General features: G+C 40.2%; 2 protein-coding genes across 4 annotated transcripts in view; one reads left to right on the top strand and one right to left on the bottom strand.

Moving 5' to 3' along the window:
• The window catches only part of LOC103151067 (glutathione S-transferase Mu 3-like), a 13,919-nt gene extending 7,028 nt beyond the window's left edge, over positions 1 to 6,891 (top strand). Inside the window, exons 1-8 of one of the 2 annotated variants that reach the window (XM_007570910.2) lie at positions 601 to 776; positions 4,049 to 4,124; positions 4,207 to 4,271; positions 4,352 to 4,433; positions 4,544 to 4,641; positions 4,720 to 4,815; positions 6,281 to 6,391; positions 6,584 to 6,891. In XM_007570910.2, the coding sequence (XP_007570972.1) occupies positions 741 to 776; positions 4,049 to 4,124; positions 4,207 to 4,271; positions 4,352 to 4,433; positions 4,544 to 4,641; positions 4,720 to 4,815; positions 6,281 to 6,391; positions 6,584 to 6,679 (660 nt within the window). In that variant the 5' untranslated portion in view covers positions 601 to 740 and the 3' untranslated portion in view covers positions 6,680 to 6,891. Of the gene's footprint in view, positions 1 to 600; positions 777 to 4,048; positions 4,125 to 4,206; positions 4,272 to 4,351; positions 4,434 to 4,543; positions 4,642 to 4,719; positions 4,816 to 6,280; positions 6,392 to 6,583 lie in introns of those variants that run through there. The other variant, XM_016681123.1, reaches the window with a different exon arrangement.
• eps8l3b (EPS8 signaling adaptor L3b) overlaps positions 6,767 to 16,064 on the bottom strand; it is a 10,544-nt gene continuing 1,246 nt past the window's right edge. Inside the window, exons 1-19 of one of the 2 annotated variants that reach the window (XM_016681118.1) lie at positions 15,605 to 15,642; positions 14,688 to 14,800; positions 14,536 to 14,600; positions 14,292 to 14,450; positions 13,096 to 13,245; positions 12,901 to 12,986; positions 12,710 to 12,819; positions 11,644 to 11,753; positions 11,394 to 11,529; positions 11,243 to 11,316; positions 11,079 to 11,153; positions 10,853 to 10,998; positions 9,588 to 9,783; positions 9,189 to 9,229; positions 8,974 to 9,067; positions 8,293 to 8,409; positions 8,126 to 8,214; positions 7,890 to 8,022; positions 6,767 to 7,307 (exon numbers count right to left, since the gene is read on the bottom strand). In XM_016681118.1, the coding sequence (XP_016536604.1) occupies positions 7,266 to 7,307; positions 7,890 to 8,022; positions 8,126 to 8,214; positions 8,293 to 8,409; positions 8,974 to 9,067; positions 9,189 to 9,229; positions 9,588 to 9,783; positions 10,853 to 10,998; positions 11,079 to 11,153; positions 11,243 to 11,316; positions 11,394 to 11,529; positions 11,644 to 11,753; positions 12,710 to 12,819; positions 12,901 to 12,986; positions 13,096 to 13,245; positions 14,292 to 14,450; positions 14,536 to 14,600; positions 14,688 to 14,800; positions 15,605 to 15,642 (1,974 nt within the window). In that variant the 3' untranslated portion in view covers positions 6,767 to 7,265. Of the gene's footprint in view, positions 7,308 to 7,889; positions 8,023 to 8,125; positions 8,215 to 8,292; positions 8,410 to 8,973; positions 9,068 to 9,188; positions 9,230 to 9,587; positions 9,784 to 10,852; positions 10,999 to 11,078; positions 11,154 to 11,242; positions 11,317 to 11,393; positions 11,530 to 11,643; positions 11,754 to 12,709; positions 12,820 to 12,900; positions 12,987 to 13,095; positions 13,246 to 14,291; positions 14,451 to 14,535; positions 14,601 to 14,687; positions 14,801 to 15,604; positions 15,723 to 16,064 lie in introns of those variants that run through there. The other variant, XM_016681119.1, reaches the window with a different exon arrangement.

Genomic DNA, 16,064 nt, shown 5'->3' on the forward strand with positions numbered 1-16,064 from the left:
GCGTTCAACGTTGATTCAATGTTTCTGGCTGACATTGATTCAATGTTGTTTCAATCATTCTGTGCTATCTGGGTACATATTGCAACATCAGACAAAAGTTAGAGAAATGTGGCGCTTTTACATTTAAATCAAATGCAAAAAAAAAGGTTCATTTTTGCATGTCGTTAATTGTCTTACTATTGAATTTGCAGAAGCATAGCTGTTTCCAGAACTTCAACCTTGCCATATGAATGTCTATGATTTTAAGCTCTTGTGTGTGTGATGGGCTTGGTTGATACTTACCTTTTTTTTCTTTTTCAACTCAAACCCTCCCATGACCAAAATGTATGTGCTTGTTACAACACGACTTATTGTTTTCATAGTAATCCCTGGATCATTTTACAGCAATTTACTTTCAATCAGGCTGTCATAGAAAGTCCTTACTTACGACTTTGCTTGACTTTAGCTCATTATCCTCGCTGTCGGTCATATGCATTAATTTTACTGGGAGGATTTACGAAGTATTTCTGTGCTTTTATGCAAAAATGGTGTAGGCTGAACTTTAATGCAACCTGCAGAACAGGTTCAGAGCAATACTGTGGTGTTTGGACTGTTACCCCACCCACCTATTCATCTCCTCCTCCTCCTCTCGGCCCGTGAAAGACCTCCGCTCCTCGGTGTCTCTCCGCACACACATTTGGGCTTTGTTTGCTCCTGCTGCTTCCTCCTAAAACACGAAAGGCACCGAACATTGAACCAAAATGGCCATGGTTCTAGCTTACTGGGACATTCGCGGGGTAAGTTGAGTCGGTTTGGTCGTCGTCGTTGGACTGAACAGTTGCAGCTTTTCAAGCTGTTGTTAATGGCAGACGGTGACACCCACCAGAGCCAGCCAGCTTTCTTTTCACCCTCCACCGCCACAGTCTTTTACTACTGTTCCTATTATATCTGGTCGTCGAAGTTAACGGGGTTATTTGAGGTGCTAGCTAGCCGCTAAAATGTTGCCGACTGTGCGCGTGCAGCCCTCATCAGCGAGGCTAGTAATGGTTTTATGGTTTGAATTAATTAGCTGGATTAACTGAATTGCTCACATTTTGTAATCTGGGTGATCGTCTGACAGACTGTGGGCGAGACTTTATTTAAATACGAGAATGAAATCATAATATTATGACTGAAGTCCTTTTAACACTATGAGAATATGAGCAGAATAAAGACACAATGTTACCAGAAGAAAGTCGAGAAAACAAAAAGCTTCGAGTGTGATCTGACCCAGCTCTTTAATCTGTATATTTCTTTCTTTGAACGACAGTCGTAAGCATTTTTTTTATCAGTAGCAAAAGTCCTGCTACTGATAACAATTTGATGTTAATCTGATAAAAGAATAAGTATTTCAATATTTGAAAAAATTAATACCAAAGTATAATTTCTCAAGACGCTTAACATTTCTCTTATTTTAGCGCAGTGGTAAGACTACTCCTCCGTAGTCTTACCACTCAAAATTACTACTTTAATTCTTAAAAAGAAAACTACTCTTTGTCTGGCCCTAATACTCCGTCTTACTACAAGGTTAGGCAAGTGGCGTTTATGGGTAACTTGAAACGGCTGAGCACTAAAATGCCTCAACCTGGTCCAAGATCAGGCAGATAATCTTTAAGTCACTGTATGGTTAAGCTTGACTTCAACATACTGGTACTCTTATCAACACCTGAAGGTTGGGTCTGGGTCAGTGGTTCTTAAAACTGGTTTTAAGAGTACACACAAATACTAAACTCAAGTAGAACATTTACTGTGATATTTTGCTCAAATGCATAAGTATACGGGGAAGTAAAACTCCTTTGTGCTGTCTGATATGGGTTATATAACCCACACAGTCTTTATACAACTACGCTGGTTTCCGGTTAAGAGTGTAATTTAAGAATATTTTATCATCTTGTGGACAAGCACCGAACTATGTCACAGGGATTCTGCAGCCCTGTGTCTCTGGAAGGTCCCTGAACAGGACCTGCTGATGGTTCCTCATATTAAGATGATAACAAGGGGGAGACAAAGCATTCTGTTCAGTGGCCCCAAAGTCTGAAACTCTCTTCCCTTAGACTTGTGATTGGTGGACTCTTTTCAAAACTGCATTTTCTTAATTTCTTTAGATTGTTTTTTTAGACAACTTTGACTTGTGAAGTTTTTGTGATTTTTTTTTAAATATGTTGAAAAGTTCTACATGTATAAAGTGCAGCATGTAAGATTTACTTTAGCTGCCTTTTTACTGATTAAATGAGAAGTCTGCCTCAATGAGCCACAATTCAAAACAGCTATCACTTTATTTGCATAGAGGCTAATTTATTGTGGTTTTAAAACTACCTTTTCATTCCAATTTAAAGAAATTGTGGATTTATGAGAACACCAAATGAGTGCCCTTTAGAGAGCTGATAACCAGATGAGTGACTACAGCCAGCCTGCTGCTAGGATAGACTGTATATAATTAAATAAAATGTAATTACAGTTACATACAAGCCATGTAACAATTAAACACTTAATCGTATATGTTTGGTTGTATTTTAGAAAACATCTAGGAGAATACCTGACTTGTGTACCGTAGCAAGAGAATTAATAAAAATTGAAACAGCCTGTTTTACAGGTTTGCTGCTCCCAGTTTTAAGCCTTGAAGTTCACTTTAAAAAACCAGGATTTACACCTGCACAAAAAGTCTGGACCAACGGGGAATACACACTCTGGTCTGTTTAAAGCATATTAAATGTGTCAGGTGTGAATACACCATTAGTTTAGTGCCTATGTAATGTTTTATAAATGAGACTCCTGAAGTGTTTGTTCATTTATGTCAGATATGGATATGATTGTAAGCTTGTACTTTGGCATTTTACTTACAAAATAATGCTTCCTGGAGAGAATATTAGCTCCTAATAAGGAATAGTATCAAAAATATAAAACTGCTGATTCATGCGACTTGCACATGAATCAGCAGTTTCATGTGCTGATTCATGTGACTTGCACTTTTCATATGGCCATTCACCATTTAGCCTATGATGCATTGTTTCTACTTTGCAGCCTTTTTTGTTAATTATTCACCGCCGCATGTATTGGTGGTCAACAGTCATACTGATATAACAAACCAATTTATATGCAATGGTTAATTTTTAATTTTTCAGAGCATGGCCTTTTTAAAATGGCCAGTTTTGTTAAAGACTACTAATGACAGCAAATAGTAACTTTCAGTTGGGTTAGGTAGAATACAAAACAAACATAATGTAATTAAAGGAAATGTATTTCAGTACATGTGGTATTGAACTGTTTTTGGTGATTTGTAATTTTTAGATTGTGGCTTTCATTTGACATTGCATCAAATGTTTTGTAAAATAAAGTATTTTTGCTTGCTGCATATTACAATTGGCATTACACATTTTTGCAAGCTAGAAAACAATCAATCTTCATCGTCAAAGCAAAAATAATTTTTGTGTAGCCATGTGACTTTAACCTGTACGACTAGATCAGAACATAATGACATCTTCTCAATTAGCTTATAGCCTTAGTCTTTTCCTCTTGATGACTGCGGAAGAATGCAACAGTTATGTTCATCCTTGGTAAATGTATATTTGTTTGCGAATGTGTTTAGGCTCTGCTGATGTTGGGTTTTCGTAGAGAACTGTTTAAGTGTCCCATTGGAGACAAATGGAGAGACTTTAACTTGAGAAGGTTTTCATGAAGACAGTGAGTGGCGAGATAATTACATTACAGCACATAGAGAGTGGTCAAGTGTCTTTTTCACAAGCTGTTGTCTTAATGCGATTTAAAACCTAATTAGACACTAGACTCGGTGAAGTGATAAATCATATAATCATCCTTTGAGAAGTTGAAATCTAAACCTTACATAAAGCCTAGACAAGTCTCAGTCTTATTAATACTTAAATAATGCTGTGAATGTTTGTTTGTTTGTTTTGTTTATATAAAACTGGATAATTCAATTGCGCGTCTTCTGAAGTTTGTCCGTGTCTGTATTTGGTGTCAAAGTCAACCCTGACAATGAAATAATTTCTCCCCATTTTCTGAATCCGTGCAGCTCGCCCAGCCCGTCCGCCTCCTCCTGGAGTACACCGGCACTGCGTATGATGAAAAGTTTTACACCTGCGGTGAAGGTGATGCGCTATTTCAGCTAACAGATAAAGAAAATCCACTACATTAGAAGATTTGAATAAATCACTCATTTCTCTCTCTTAGCTCCGGACTATGACAAAAGCTGCTGGATTGATGAGAAGGAGAAACTTGGAATTGACTTCCCCAACGTAAGAATTGTTCAGCTTTGCTTTCACCGTAGAGCAGGTTCAAGTGTTTTGTTGATGATGATGATTGACCCTCACTGTAGCTGCCCTACCTGGTGGATGGGGACAGGAAGATAACGCAGAGCAACGCCATTATGAGATACATCGCTCGCAAACACAACCTGTGTACGTATTGGGGTCCTTCATTCATAATACAAAATCAAGGGTTTTTTTTCTTTAATTTAATAGTTTTGTGATGCCAAATGTTCTTTCTGTGGACTTTGGGGTGATGACAGGTGGAGAGACGGAGGATGAAAAGGTCAGAGTGGACGTGCTGGAGAACCAGGCCATGGACTTTAGAAACGGCTTTGTGAGGCTGTGCTACACCGACTTCGTAAGTAGATGTTCTTTAAATGTTTTCACATTAAATCTTGGACGCCCACTAAAGTCGGCCTTCCCTCCGTAAAATCAGGAAAAGCTAAAGCCAGGATACCTCAGCTCGCTGCAAGGTACGCTGAAGCAGTTCTCCGACTTCCTGGGTGACAGGAAGTGGTTCGCTGGTGACAAAGTAAGTTGTCTCAGTTTGAGTTTATATTGAAAGCTAAAAATTAAGCTTTATAGCTTTGATCCAATAGTAATTCATCTAATTTGCTGGTTGCTGCTCTGGCCACCTTTCAGCTGATTAGTTGTTTTTAAGTATGTTCTTTAAAGACCAAGTTATTGATGTAAGCGGATTTAAAACATGCTGTGAAAACATCTAGCCGTCAAATTTTAAACTGTGTGAGGAATCAGTTTGGTCCCTTTGAGCTTCATTTCAGCTGTTACACAATTACACCAGCAGGGGGCGGTGTAGGCTTAATGCAGATTAAAATATTTCAGATTTAAGTGAAAAAAATATGTTGTTATTTTTAGCACACTTTTTTCTCAGATTTTGTTTTGGCTCCAAAATTATCAAAACCTTCTGCAAAATGTGTTGAAGGCCACAGTAAAGGGTTCATATGCAGTATGGAAAACACATGATTTGTGATTTTTGTGTGTGTGTGTGTGTGTATTTTTTTATTTATTTTTTTTTGTATTTTTCAGGTCTGAATAAGTTTAGAAAAATACAAACTTATTTGTATTATTTGTATTTCCAGACTTTGTCCCCTATCCCACTGTCTAGTTTCTCTTCCTCCTTGGTGTCCTGGCCTCCTTCTTCCTTCCTTAGTTCCTTCCTTATTTTCCTTCTTCCCCCATGTACTCCATTCTCTAATTTTTACCAACCCGAGCTCCTTTTTTTCCTCATGTTGTTCCATAGTTGTCTGTCCTTCCTTGCTTGCTTCTTTCCTTTCTGCCCTCCCTCTCACCTTGCCGTTCATTTTTTTCTTGTCCTTTCTTTCCTTACTTCCTAGCCACCTAATATCCCTGTCGTCCATTTTTTATCTTTCCTTTCCTCATTGTTTTCCTTTATCCTTTCTTCCAAGTTACCTCATCTAAAAAAAGAATACCTTGAATATCTTTCAGAAATTGAAACTCTTCCTATGAAGATTAATAAAAATACTGAACTTTATCACAATATTCAAAATTTTCAGATGTACTTGTATTTCTTCCTTTCTTACATTGTCTGGTTATTACAGTTCCATACTGAAATCCAATGTCTGCCTCCAATTCTTTGTGAAGTTTTGTGTTTTATGACTCAACATGGGTTTAAAAGAATTTTACTTGGGAGTGGGGGGGAAATGTAGAAATCCTGACAATTAGAACAAGATCCATTTCTGCTTGAATTATGTGGCAGTAATTAATTCATAACTTAATTTACACATTTGGTGATCTTCCACTTACCCAGAACCACAAACCTGGTGGTTCTTCAGATCGAATGAGCTCCGAACTTCCCGTTATTTGTGTTTTAAGTTTCTGGTGGAAATGAAGATGAGAGCTCAAAGATAAATGAACTGGCACATATTCATTATGAATTCACTTCCTGAATATGACTAAATGCCTGAGTTCATTGTGTACTTTAAAAACTGTTTGGTAATAATTTCCATTCCCATTAGATCACCTTTGTGGACTTCGTCATGTATGAGCTGCTGGATCAGCACAGGATGTTTCATTCTTCATGCTTGGACGACTTCAAAAACCTCAAAGATTTCTTGGACCGCTTTGAGGTGAGAAAACTCTGATACTGGCAGATGTAAAGATGCTGCCATTCTTTGGTTGGTGAGAAACTGTCTTTGTGACATCACTAAGTACATTTATGGAGTAATTACATAACCTTAGATTACGGATTACTTCAGTAATCGGAGCCAGAGGAGCTCATTCCATTTTCCGTCCACTTATCTCCTCTCCTGTCGTTGCAGGCGCTGGAGAAGATTGCTGCCTACATGAAGTCCAGCAGGTTCATTAAGACTCCCGTCAACAACAAGATGGCCAAATGGGGACACAAGAAGGAGTGAAGACGAAACTCACCTCTGCCTTAGAAATACAAAGTGCTTTCCACAAGTGCAACTTACTAGAGAAACGTAAATTTATCATCTTTTTTTGTATCATGAAGGCTTCATGTCCTTTCGGTTTGTAAAGATATGAAGCTGAATGCTTTTAATTTCAATCAAAGCACTTGTTAGTTTTGTAACATGTTTTGTTGACAGAATAAACTAACTAAATCTCACTTGAATCTGATTTTATTTATTAAACTTTCTACAATAAATCATGTGAGAATCATTAATTAAAAAAAAAAAACACGATAACTTACTGACGTAGAAATTATTGCACAACTTTAGACATATTTATACATGTTCATGGATGATTAGATTAGAGGCAATAGTGCTGATTAGCCTAATACAAAGGTTGGTTATTAACAAGTGAAATAACCAATAGATTACTTGAAGTGACTGTTTTTTTTTTTATATATATATATATGCTATACAAAAACACGCCGGGTTGGATGAAGTTCAGCAGATCCTAAGAGTGAGAACGGATCTCTAGATTCAGAGGGATCCAGAACAGTTAAGTCCAGAAGTTTAAGCCTCACAGCTGTAGTTGTCAGTAGCGGTTGTTGTACATTTGTGACGGCTCACTGGCGAGCTGCAGGACAAAAAAAAATATAAAGTATTACAGATGTTTTCTCCATGTAGAGATGTGATCTGAGAGAACTGGGGGGTTATTGTTACATACAGGTCACTCATGACGGCTAGACTTTTTCTCTACTAGATAACATACAGTTTTTACACTCCTGACTTCTCCTTTTTGAGACTAATTATTTGGGAGTAATATATAGTATACAGCAGTTGCAAGTAGTATGGTGTTTTAACAAACTTCATAGTGCTGCTAGCCAGATTGTTTTGATTCCAAGGTAAAACATGATTATATTGATTCCAGGAGAATAATCTGAAAGTTGTTTGTTTTGGTGCCCTGCATGCCTGGGCCTTATAGGTGTACAGGTTTAGTCTTGATGCCTCAAACTGACTGTGACCAATCAAACTGTCCAAGCAGAAGAGACGGATGAGTTTTACCTGTCTGTTCATGTCACTGCTGAAATTAAACTACGTGGTTACCCATTTTCCCAGTCATCAGAATGAATCAAAATTAGCATCAGCAGCTTAACAAAAAATTCTGACTTACAAAACTGTAATCAATGAAATGTTTAGAAGAGTGAACACGACTTACTGCAAGTTGTGACTTAACAGCTTGAAGCTGGAAGAAGACTTTTCCAGCTTCTTCCGGGCACACCGTCCTGATTTCCTCTTTGGTCATTCCCAGAAGCAGTTTTCCAGTCAGGACACCAAGGCTAGACACAGTGCTGGCCAAGAGAAGTAGGCAACCAAGAATTCCCTGTTTATTCTTTGTAAATCATAATTTTTTTTTACTGAACAACCATCCTAAAGCTAGAGACTGGTCCTTACATTCTAGAGAAACCTTTGCTCTCGAGCCATGCTTTCACTTCTGCAGAAGAGGAGTTGTAGTCGAGAGTAACCTGGCTCCGTGAGTCCCACTGTGAAGCAGAGTGAAGAAGAGCATGTTAAATCGGTTAGTTTTGTTTCGATGCAGCGCCACCGTCCCCTCGGCTCACCCGCTGGTCTTCCGAGGATTCGTTGTTCTCAACTTGCTCCAAAATGTTTGGAGGAACGTTGCCCTGCTCGTTACGGGAGTTTCGAACAAGCCACCATGGCCTGGATTTCTGGACCACCTGTCAAGAATGGGAGCAGATCATGAAATTTACAGATACCTTGATACCTCTGCAGCTATGATTCACTGCAAAAAACAAGCTGGATAAATGCAAAAAACATGTAAATGGCCTAAAACCCAAAACATTTCACACTACATTCAGTGATTCACACACTGATGGTGGCAAGCTACAATCTGACACGCTCAAGGACACAATAGAGACAAAAACAGAGCTGGAATCAAACCGTCAACCCACTGACTGCAGGACAAACTCCTACTACCTTCACCACCATCGTCCCAAATAATGCTGTGTTCACTATGTGGTTCTGGCAAACCAGAAAAATTACTTATTTGGTTCAAATCAATAAACTTCTTCTTGCTGATCTATTGTAAAGGCCAGTCTGTAATGTGGACTGATTCTCCCACCTAAGCTGAGGATCTCTGCAGCTCCTCTACAGCAATCAAGAGTTTCTAGGGGCAGTAGATACTGAGACAAATACAAATAGCTATGCTAGGTATAATAAACCAGTAATGTGTACTATAAATCTAAATGTATACCTTTAAGCAATCATGTTGGACCTCTTACCTGAACCACCTCTCCCTGCGTGACGGTCAGCTCCTGCATGTTCCTTGCTGAGAAGTTGTACATGACGCGCATGTAGAGCGGAGGTTCGGTCGGGCTGAAACCGCGACAACCAAAACATTTTGTTAACAATTTTCATAACAACTGTGAAGAACAGAGTAAGGAACAAGGAAATGCTTGTTGCGTGCGACCCCGCAGGCACTGCTGATAAAACTCACTACTGAGATGACGGTGATCTCATTGGACCGTTGGACCTGGGCTGTAAAAGACACAAGGTACATCATGATAAGAACAGTGGACATTTAGCTTGTTTCTTCAAACCAAGCATGTTCCAGTGCTGCTTTGTCGAATAGTAAGAGTGGAAAATCATAGAAATGATTGCTCTGGCCTTTTTTCTACATGTAGTGATTTCAACTCCTGTCAACTGGTTAAAAGTTTCACTCTTCCCTGTCATTTGAAAACACATCCAGAACTTTATAGTGTTGTGTTAACAGCTAAACAATATCTTTAAAAACACACACACACACACACACACAACTTAATCTGTTGCTGCAGCTGCTGAGAACCCCATGATTTCTGACATTCCTTCACTTGACGACCAGGTAAGTGTTAACCACCTCAGAGCGCTGAATCGTGGCTCTGGGCGAGTAGTTCCGATCATTGTTCATTGGTCCGGGCGGGAAGCGCTGGCTGGTGTTTCTGTTCAGTGGATTGTTCCGCTGAGGATCAGGAGGGGAGTGAAGGGGTGCAGGAGGCTGCCAGCCGTCGTAAAACTCCGGGATGTAAGGATCGACATCGCCCGGCCAGGAAGACCTGGGAGCAGAAAGAAGGGTTAAGAAACTGATGCCGACACAGACTATAGAAGAACCACAGTGGTTCTGGTTCTGTTGGACCTCAGAGCAGCATTTGACACTGATGGCCATGACATATTGCTGAAGCGACTGGAGAGCTAGGCAGGACTCTGGAACAGTTCAATCCTGGGAGCCCTCCTGTTTAATGTCTGCATGATCCCACTAGCTCAGGGTTTAACAACAAGATTGGTTGCCATAGCTATGCGGATGATACTCAGCTCTACATTATGATGTCACCAGGTGGCTCTGAACACAACCATGTACTGAACGGATGCTTTGAACAAATCAACGCATGGATTTGTTCAAATCCACGTCGACCTACTTTCAGCTGGTACAAAGTCGGCTTCCTACCAGCTGGACAGAAACAACAGAGATAAATAGACGGACGGACAGACAGATAAGACAAAGCAACAGTTAGAAGCTTAATAATTATCTTTATGAGTTGATTGTATTTGGTAGTTTGTATTTCAAGGGTGCAGTTTGTTCCAAAATTAAAGACTTCTGGGACGCATACAAAACACCACAGCACAGAGAAAACGCTTTATGCTTTTGTTTTTTTGCTACACATATTGATTTCAGATCAAACAAATGTGATTATTAGGAAACATCACGCTGCGAGGAGGCTTTTCTTCAACAGGGAGAGGCAAGCTAGTCAGAGCAGATTAAAAAGGTCCTGGAAGAACCTTTTTTCTTTCCCGTTATAATCTGCTACTTTGTGCTGATTCATCACATAAAATCCAAAGGTTGTCAGTAAAGATTGACTTGAGTTGCATCAACCAAAACGCTGATATTGCTGCACTGAGTCTGTTTTTCCATCTATGCTTCATAATAAAACACACCTTTCTGCAATTTTTCCTCTTATTTGAAAATCAACTTAAACTTCGACCCGTATTTATTTATATACCGCTGGATGCCTACGCCCAGTTTGGGCTTGGCGGGTCAAGAAATTACGTGAGTGAGTTGTGTCTGAGGAATTTTTACAAGCTTTATGGAATAAAAAGAGAACCAGGTGCCTGTAAAATCTGACCAACCTGGGAATGCTCCAGCATTCTCCCATATTCATCCAGAGTTGCTTCTTCTGAGGATCCAAAACTTGATTGAGGAGCCTCACAGCCTCCTCCGTCAGCAGGGGGGAGGTGACCGATGGAGGTATATCTTCGGGATACAGAGGAATGGTCTGCGGGAAAAACAAAAAATACATGCACTGCCACAACTGAGACCAGATAGGGGGAAATACCTGGAGCGGGAGGAGCTTACATTTTCCAGGAAAGAGAAGAAGATATCCACATATCGATCAGCGGTGGGGTTGCTCAGGGCTCCATTCAGCTGGGCCTGTGATGTCGAGAAAAACTTAGTTATTTTTTTCACTGCAGTAACAGGTTACTTCGCGGCCAAACTTTCGAGACCAAACCGGTACGTACCAGCAGATTGAAACCATATTTAATTTTCTGAAGAAATGAGACATATTCAGTCCAGTGTGGCAGGTTGGATGGCACTGCGCGAAAACAATCACATCACAAACGTAACCATCAAGCGTGTTGTGTTATGCACGTCATCTCTGACGATTATTACCCTTTGATTTGGATTTTTTCTTCTTTGGAAACTTCATCATCTTGCCCTTGCTTTCTTTCTCCGGAGCTTTATTCATAACTTCTGCTACTCTGTCCCCGAAGATCTCCACATCAGTTAAAATATGGTTAAAAATGTCCTGAGGAAAGGAATGAAAACATGAACGGAGGCTGCAGAAGCTCGAAGCTTAGACGGTCTTTTCATTGGGAGCAAAGAGAGAAAGAGAGATGAGGAGAGTTGCTAAAGCACTCACCGTGTTTCTCTCCATCTCCGCTCGCAGCATAGCCATGTCTGAATCTTGAAAATCGGAATAATTCGACATCTCTTCTTGTGGGGTATAGGGACGCGAGTCAGGTCTGTAATCTAAACGGATAAGAGATAAAAATGACAGAAGACGTTGATGGTTACTCAGGTTTGTTGCTGAAATACTTTTCACAGGACATTTTAACTCACAGAAGCTGGTCACAGCAGGCGGTTTTTTGGGGGGTTTGTCTTTACCATCTACGTAAAATAGCTCAAGACTGAATGGATATTTTTTTTCCCCCTGAGTTTTGTCATAGATTCTTCAATTAGCTCAACTCTGGACTTAATCAAAGGAATTAATCAAACCCATTTAATTGCATCTCTGGCTGCATGTTTACATCTAGTGAAACTGTCTAAAATTTTTGCAGCCTCTAAAAGGCTATAAAAACCTTTAGAGGCCTTTTACGGCGCCATCTTCCCATCGTCTCCAACCAGCTGCCCTGACCTGCTGAGGAAAAGCATCACAACAGCATCAAGCAGCCGTGTGTCACCATGGAGACGGTGATTTCCATAGTGAAAATCACCATTTTCACCATTTGGTGAGGCAAAGCAGGAAACTGCTTTGCTTCACAAAGCAGTTTCCTCTTGGCCCAAAAGTTTAACTAGATTGTATCTGACTGAGATCCATGGCTGCCTTCTTCCTGTTTATCCATAAAGTCCCAACCCGTGGAGTATGTGGGTAAAGCTAACCTGTCGACTGCTTCTCCAACCCGAGCAGTGGACCTCTGCAGCTCATCCAAAGCTCATACCATGGGCCTCTTGGTTGTTTTTTTCTAAATAATGATCCCTGATGTTGTTTTATACCTAAACATGCTTCAATCTTAATTTCGTCGTGATGCTTTTTGTTTGCTAACGTTCTCCAACACAGCCTTCACAGAACAGCTGCGTTTATCCTGATAAAAATAACACCTGTCAATGGATTCCTGCTCACATATATGTTGTTCTGCTGAATAAAATCCTAATTAAATACATTGAAGCTGTTGGCTACATGTGCACCCAGCCTCCTTTGAGCGTACCTGACTGTCTGCTGTCCCACTGCGGGGCCACGTAGTCTGGAGGCGGCAGGTTCTCCTCCTGCTGCACAGGACTGAACCTTTCCCGCCGGAAACCGGTTGTACTCTGCCGACTGAAGGTATTCCCAGCATTATTTTCTAAACGTCAAATCTCTCCAGCTTCTCGTAAATGTGACGTTTGCTCAGTCGCGTACCTGATGTCAGGCGTCATTCTGCGTGGCTCCATATCGCTGCCTCCTCTCTGTATTGCCTTGTCCAGATCAGCCTTAATGATCTCTGCCTGATAAAATAACGAGACCTGCCGTTAATCACACCCTGTACGGGGTAGCAGTTTCACATATTTCCTTCTTCTGGAAGCGTCCTGGGTTCTCGTGAGAGGTAAAGCTCACCCCCGTCTCCTCACACTGGAACATGAAGACCTGAGCGCCGCGCCTGCGCCCTTCCTGCACGGTTAACACCAGCAGAGAGTTGTAGGCGCAGCTTTCCAGCACTGCGCGGGTTTTCACGATGCTCCTCAGAGGTATTGAATCCAGCTCCCCCTGTAAGGTCAGAAGGAGTCGCTACAAGTTAATCAACAAACTCATAAAGCCATCATATTCTGCTTATTGAAGCAGATTCAAGCATACTGGATAGATTACAGGAGCAAGTGAACAAAACCAAGTGGCTTTTTGCTCAGGGTGACTATAGACGAACTCCAGAAGAGCCCAAAACAGGAATCAGATTGTTACACTGAAAGCATTTCCTTTTGTTTTAATTGCATATCATGAACTTCAGATTGTTTGAAAATAGCCTCATGATCGCATGCAGACGGGAGGCAACAGTTGGTTTTCCAAAGTCGTTGCTGGTTTATTTTCCCAGAAACTCACAAAAGTTCAGCTTTTCTAGAGATTGGTCAAACTTGGTGTTTATAAGTTAATCAGATGTTTTGGATTAGCAGCACCAGATTATCTGAACAGAACCCAGCCTGTGTCAGTGCTCACCATCAATATACAGCAGAGACTTGATCTGAACTGATTTTCAAATAGGCCTGTCACAATAAACAATAAATCAATTAATCGCATGATAAATTAAAGGAAACTCAGTCATTTTCATTTGCTTGATTTATCGTTTTTTCTCTTTTCTTTTTCTTTTTACCAAAAACTGAATGATAAAAAATCCTCAGTGTGGTGCTTTGGTCTCAACTATCCCTTTTTTTGAAAGATCATTTTGTTTACACAAACTTCATAAATCATTTTATTTGTTGTTTTCTGTATTTATTTTTGGATATTTAAAATGACTTCCAGGTCCAGTGTTTAAATGTTCAGTAAATTTAAATTTATTCATCTTTGAAAGTGTGTTTTTGCCATTAATATCCCATTATTACTATTACATTACTTGGAAATGGTCTTAAAACAACAATATTATCGTTTATCGTTCTGGGACAATTTATCATCCTGCAAAATTTGTTATTGTGACCGGCCTATTTTCAAAGCTAATAACTGTGGATTCCTCATGTTACATCTTTTTACCTCGAATACATTCACCTAATTATTTCATTTCTGTTTGCCAAGTTATTCAGGTCATTATTTAGACAATCAACACCAACCTTGGTCTCAATGTCACAGAGCACGACGTAGGCTCCCTTTATCTCTAAGATCATCTCCTGGGGCCACAGACGACCTTTGCCGTCCAGCTCCTTGAGTTTGGTCACACAGTCGTCCTCTGTCTTCAGCTCCTGGCTGTCCAGCTCACAGATTAACAGATGCTGTGGGAGGAGCGGGTTTGTGAAGAGAAGTTGAGACTAAATTCAAAACAATAAGTGTATCGTCACGCAAGAGCAGATTTCCTACCTCCACTCTGACTTGAAAGCTGTCAGGGTTTTTGTGGAGCGTCTCTGCATACTCTTTTCTCTGCACTGATGAAAAAAAAAAAACATATTTTTTTTCCTCAGAAAACATAAATATACCTAATTAAGGAGGTGCGATTTGATGTCTGGACATACTGTAGATGGATCTTCCACTGGGTCTGGACATGCTTTGTCTCTGCAGCAGGGATTCTTTGGGCTCATCTTGGTGAAACGCTCGCCTCTGAGGGAAGTCCTCCTGAGAGAAACCCCTGAAGAAGAAGAAGAAGAAGAAGAAGAAGAAGAAGAAGAAGAAGAAGAAGAAGAAGAAGAAGAAGAAGAAGAAGAAGAAGAAGAAGACATGGTGTTTTTGAGGCAACTGGACAGTTTCAAAACATACAAAGAGGCATTGATAGTCTCTTTACATTTTACTTCCAAGGAGCCAGACCTTTTTTTCTACAAAGTTGTTTTTATCAAAGGTTTCATCAATTTGTTTTGACTTTTATTATTTATTTTTTTACTCATTCTCTGCCCAATTATTGTACGTGTTAATTGTGCCACTGTGAAGGCTGAAGAGAGTACAAAGGTTAAAGAGAGACATGTTTCCAGGACGAATACACTAAGCACACCCAGTGAGCAATGTCTCAAGGCCATATCTTTAGAAAATTCTTTAAAAATCCAGCAAACAGGCACACAAGTTTTAGCGAAAGTTTTTCAAGCAGTGGTTCTTCAAAAGTTAACATTGGTGACGCTAAAACACAGCTAACACTACAGCATCTCTGGTGTTTTTCATTGACTCAGCTGGAAATAATGAGGAAAATACATTTCCTTGAGATAGACTGCAAGTCAGAACAACCCAACAACACTGGTTTGTTTATAAAGCCCAGGAGCCGTTTTACATCTGAAAAACTCCAACTTTCATCAAGCCTGAGTTAATATTGACTGCGGAAGTCTGGCTTCTGGGAAAGAAAGCATGAATAAATGCGAGTTGACTGTGTTATCAGCGAGGGTGAGACTTTTTAAGAGTTGGAGAGCTTTTAAAATCCCAGTCAAACATGGCTGCTTGTTAAACATACCTCGGGGAGTAGGAGAAAGGTCGGCCGTTTCCAAGCATTGTGGATCTACTGAGGTCCACACTTCTGGGCGGAGGGGATAATCTGGAATTTACCCCAACCAGCGTAAAAAAGGACGTCTGTCAAGGCAACAACAAACAAATCAGGCCTTGTCCGGCTCCAGATAACCATCTTCTAACTGGTCACCTGTTTTCCTATGTGGACAGGCGGATAGTTTTATCTCAAATCCACTTCATTTAGCAAATGACCCTCAGGGTTCAGTATTCGGGCCCCTTATAGCTATCCTCTGTGTCAGTATTATTGGCTGTCACGTCATATTTGTATAGTTTTACATTTTTACACTGATGTTACAGTTTTATAAAGCTCAACATCCACAGTCAGCCTAAGTTTCACTTAGCTGCAAATGGCTTTTTACACGGTACAACCAAAAGTTTAAGCCCTACGCTGAGTTTTAAGATAGTTT

The sequence above is a fragment of the Poecilia formosa genome, unplaced genomic scaffold, assembly GCF_000485575.1.
Source record: "Poecilia formosa unplaced genomic scaffold, Poecilia_formosa-5.1.2 Scaffold270, whole genome shotgun sequence".
Classification (NCBI taxonomy): Eukaryota; Metazoa; Chordata; class Actinopteri; order Cyprinodontiformes; family Poeciliidae; genus Poecilia; species Poecilia formosa.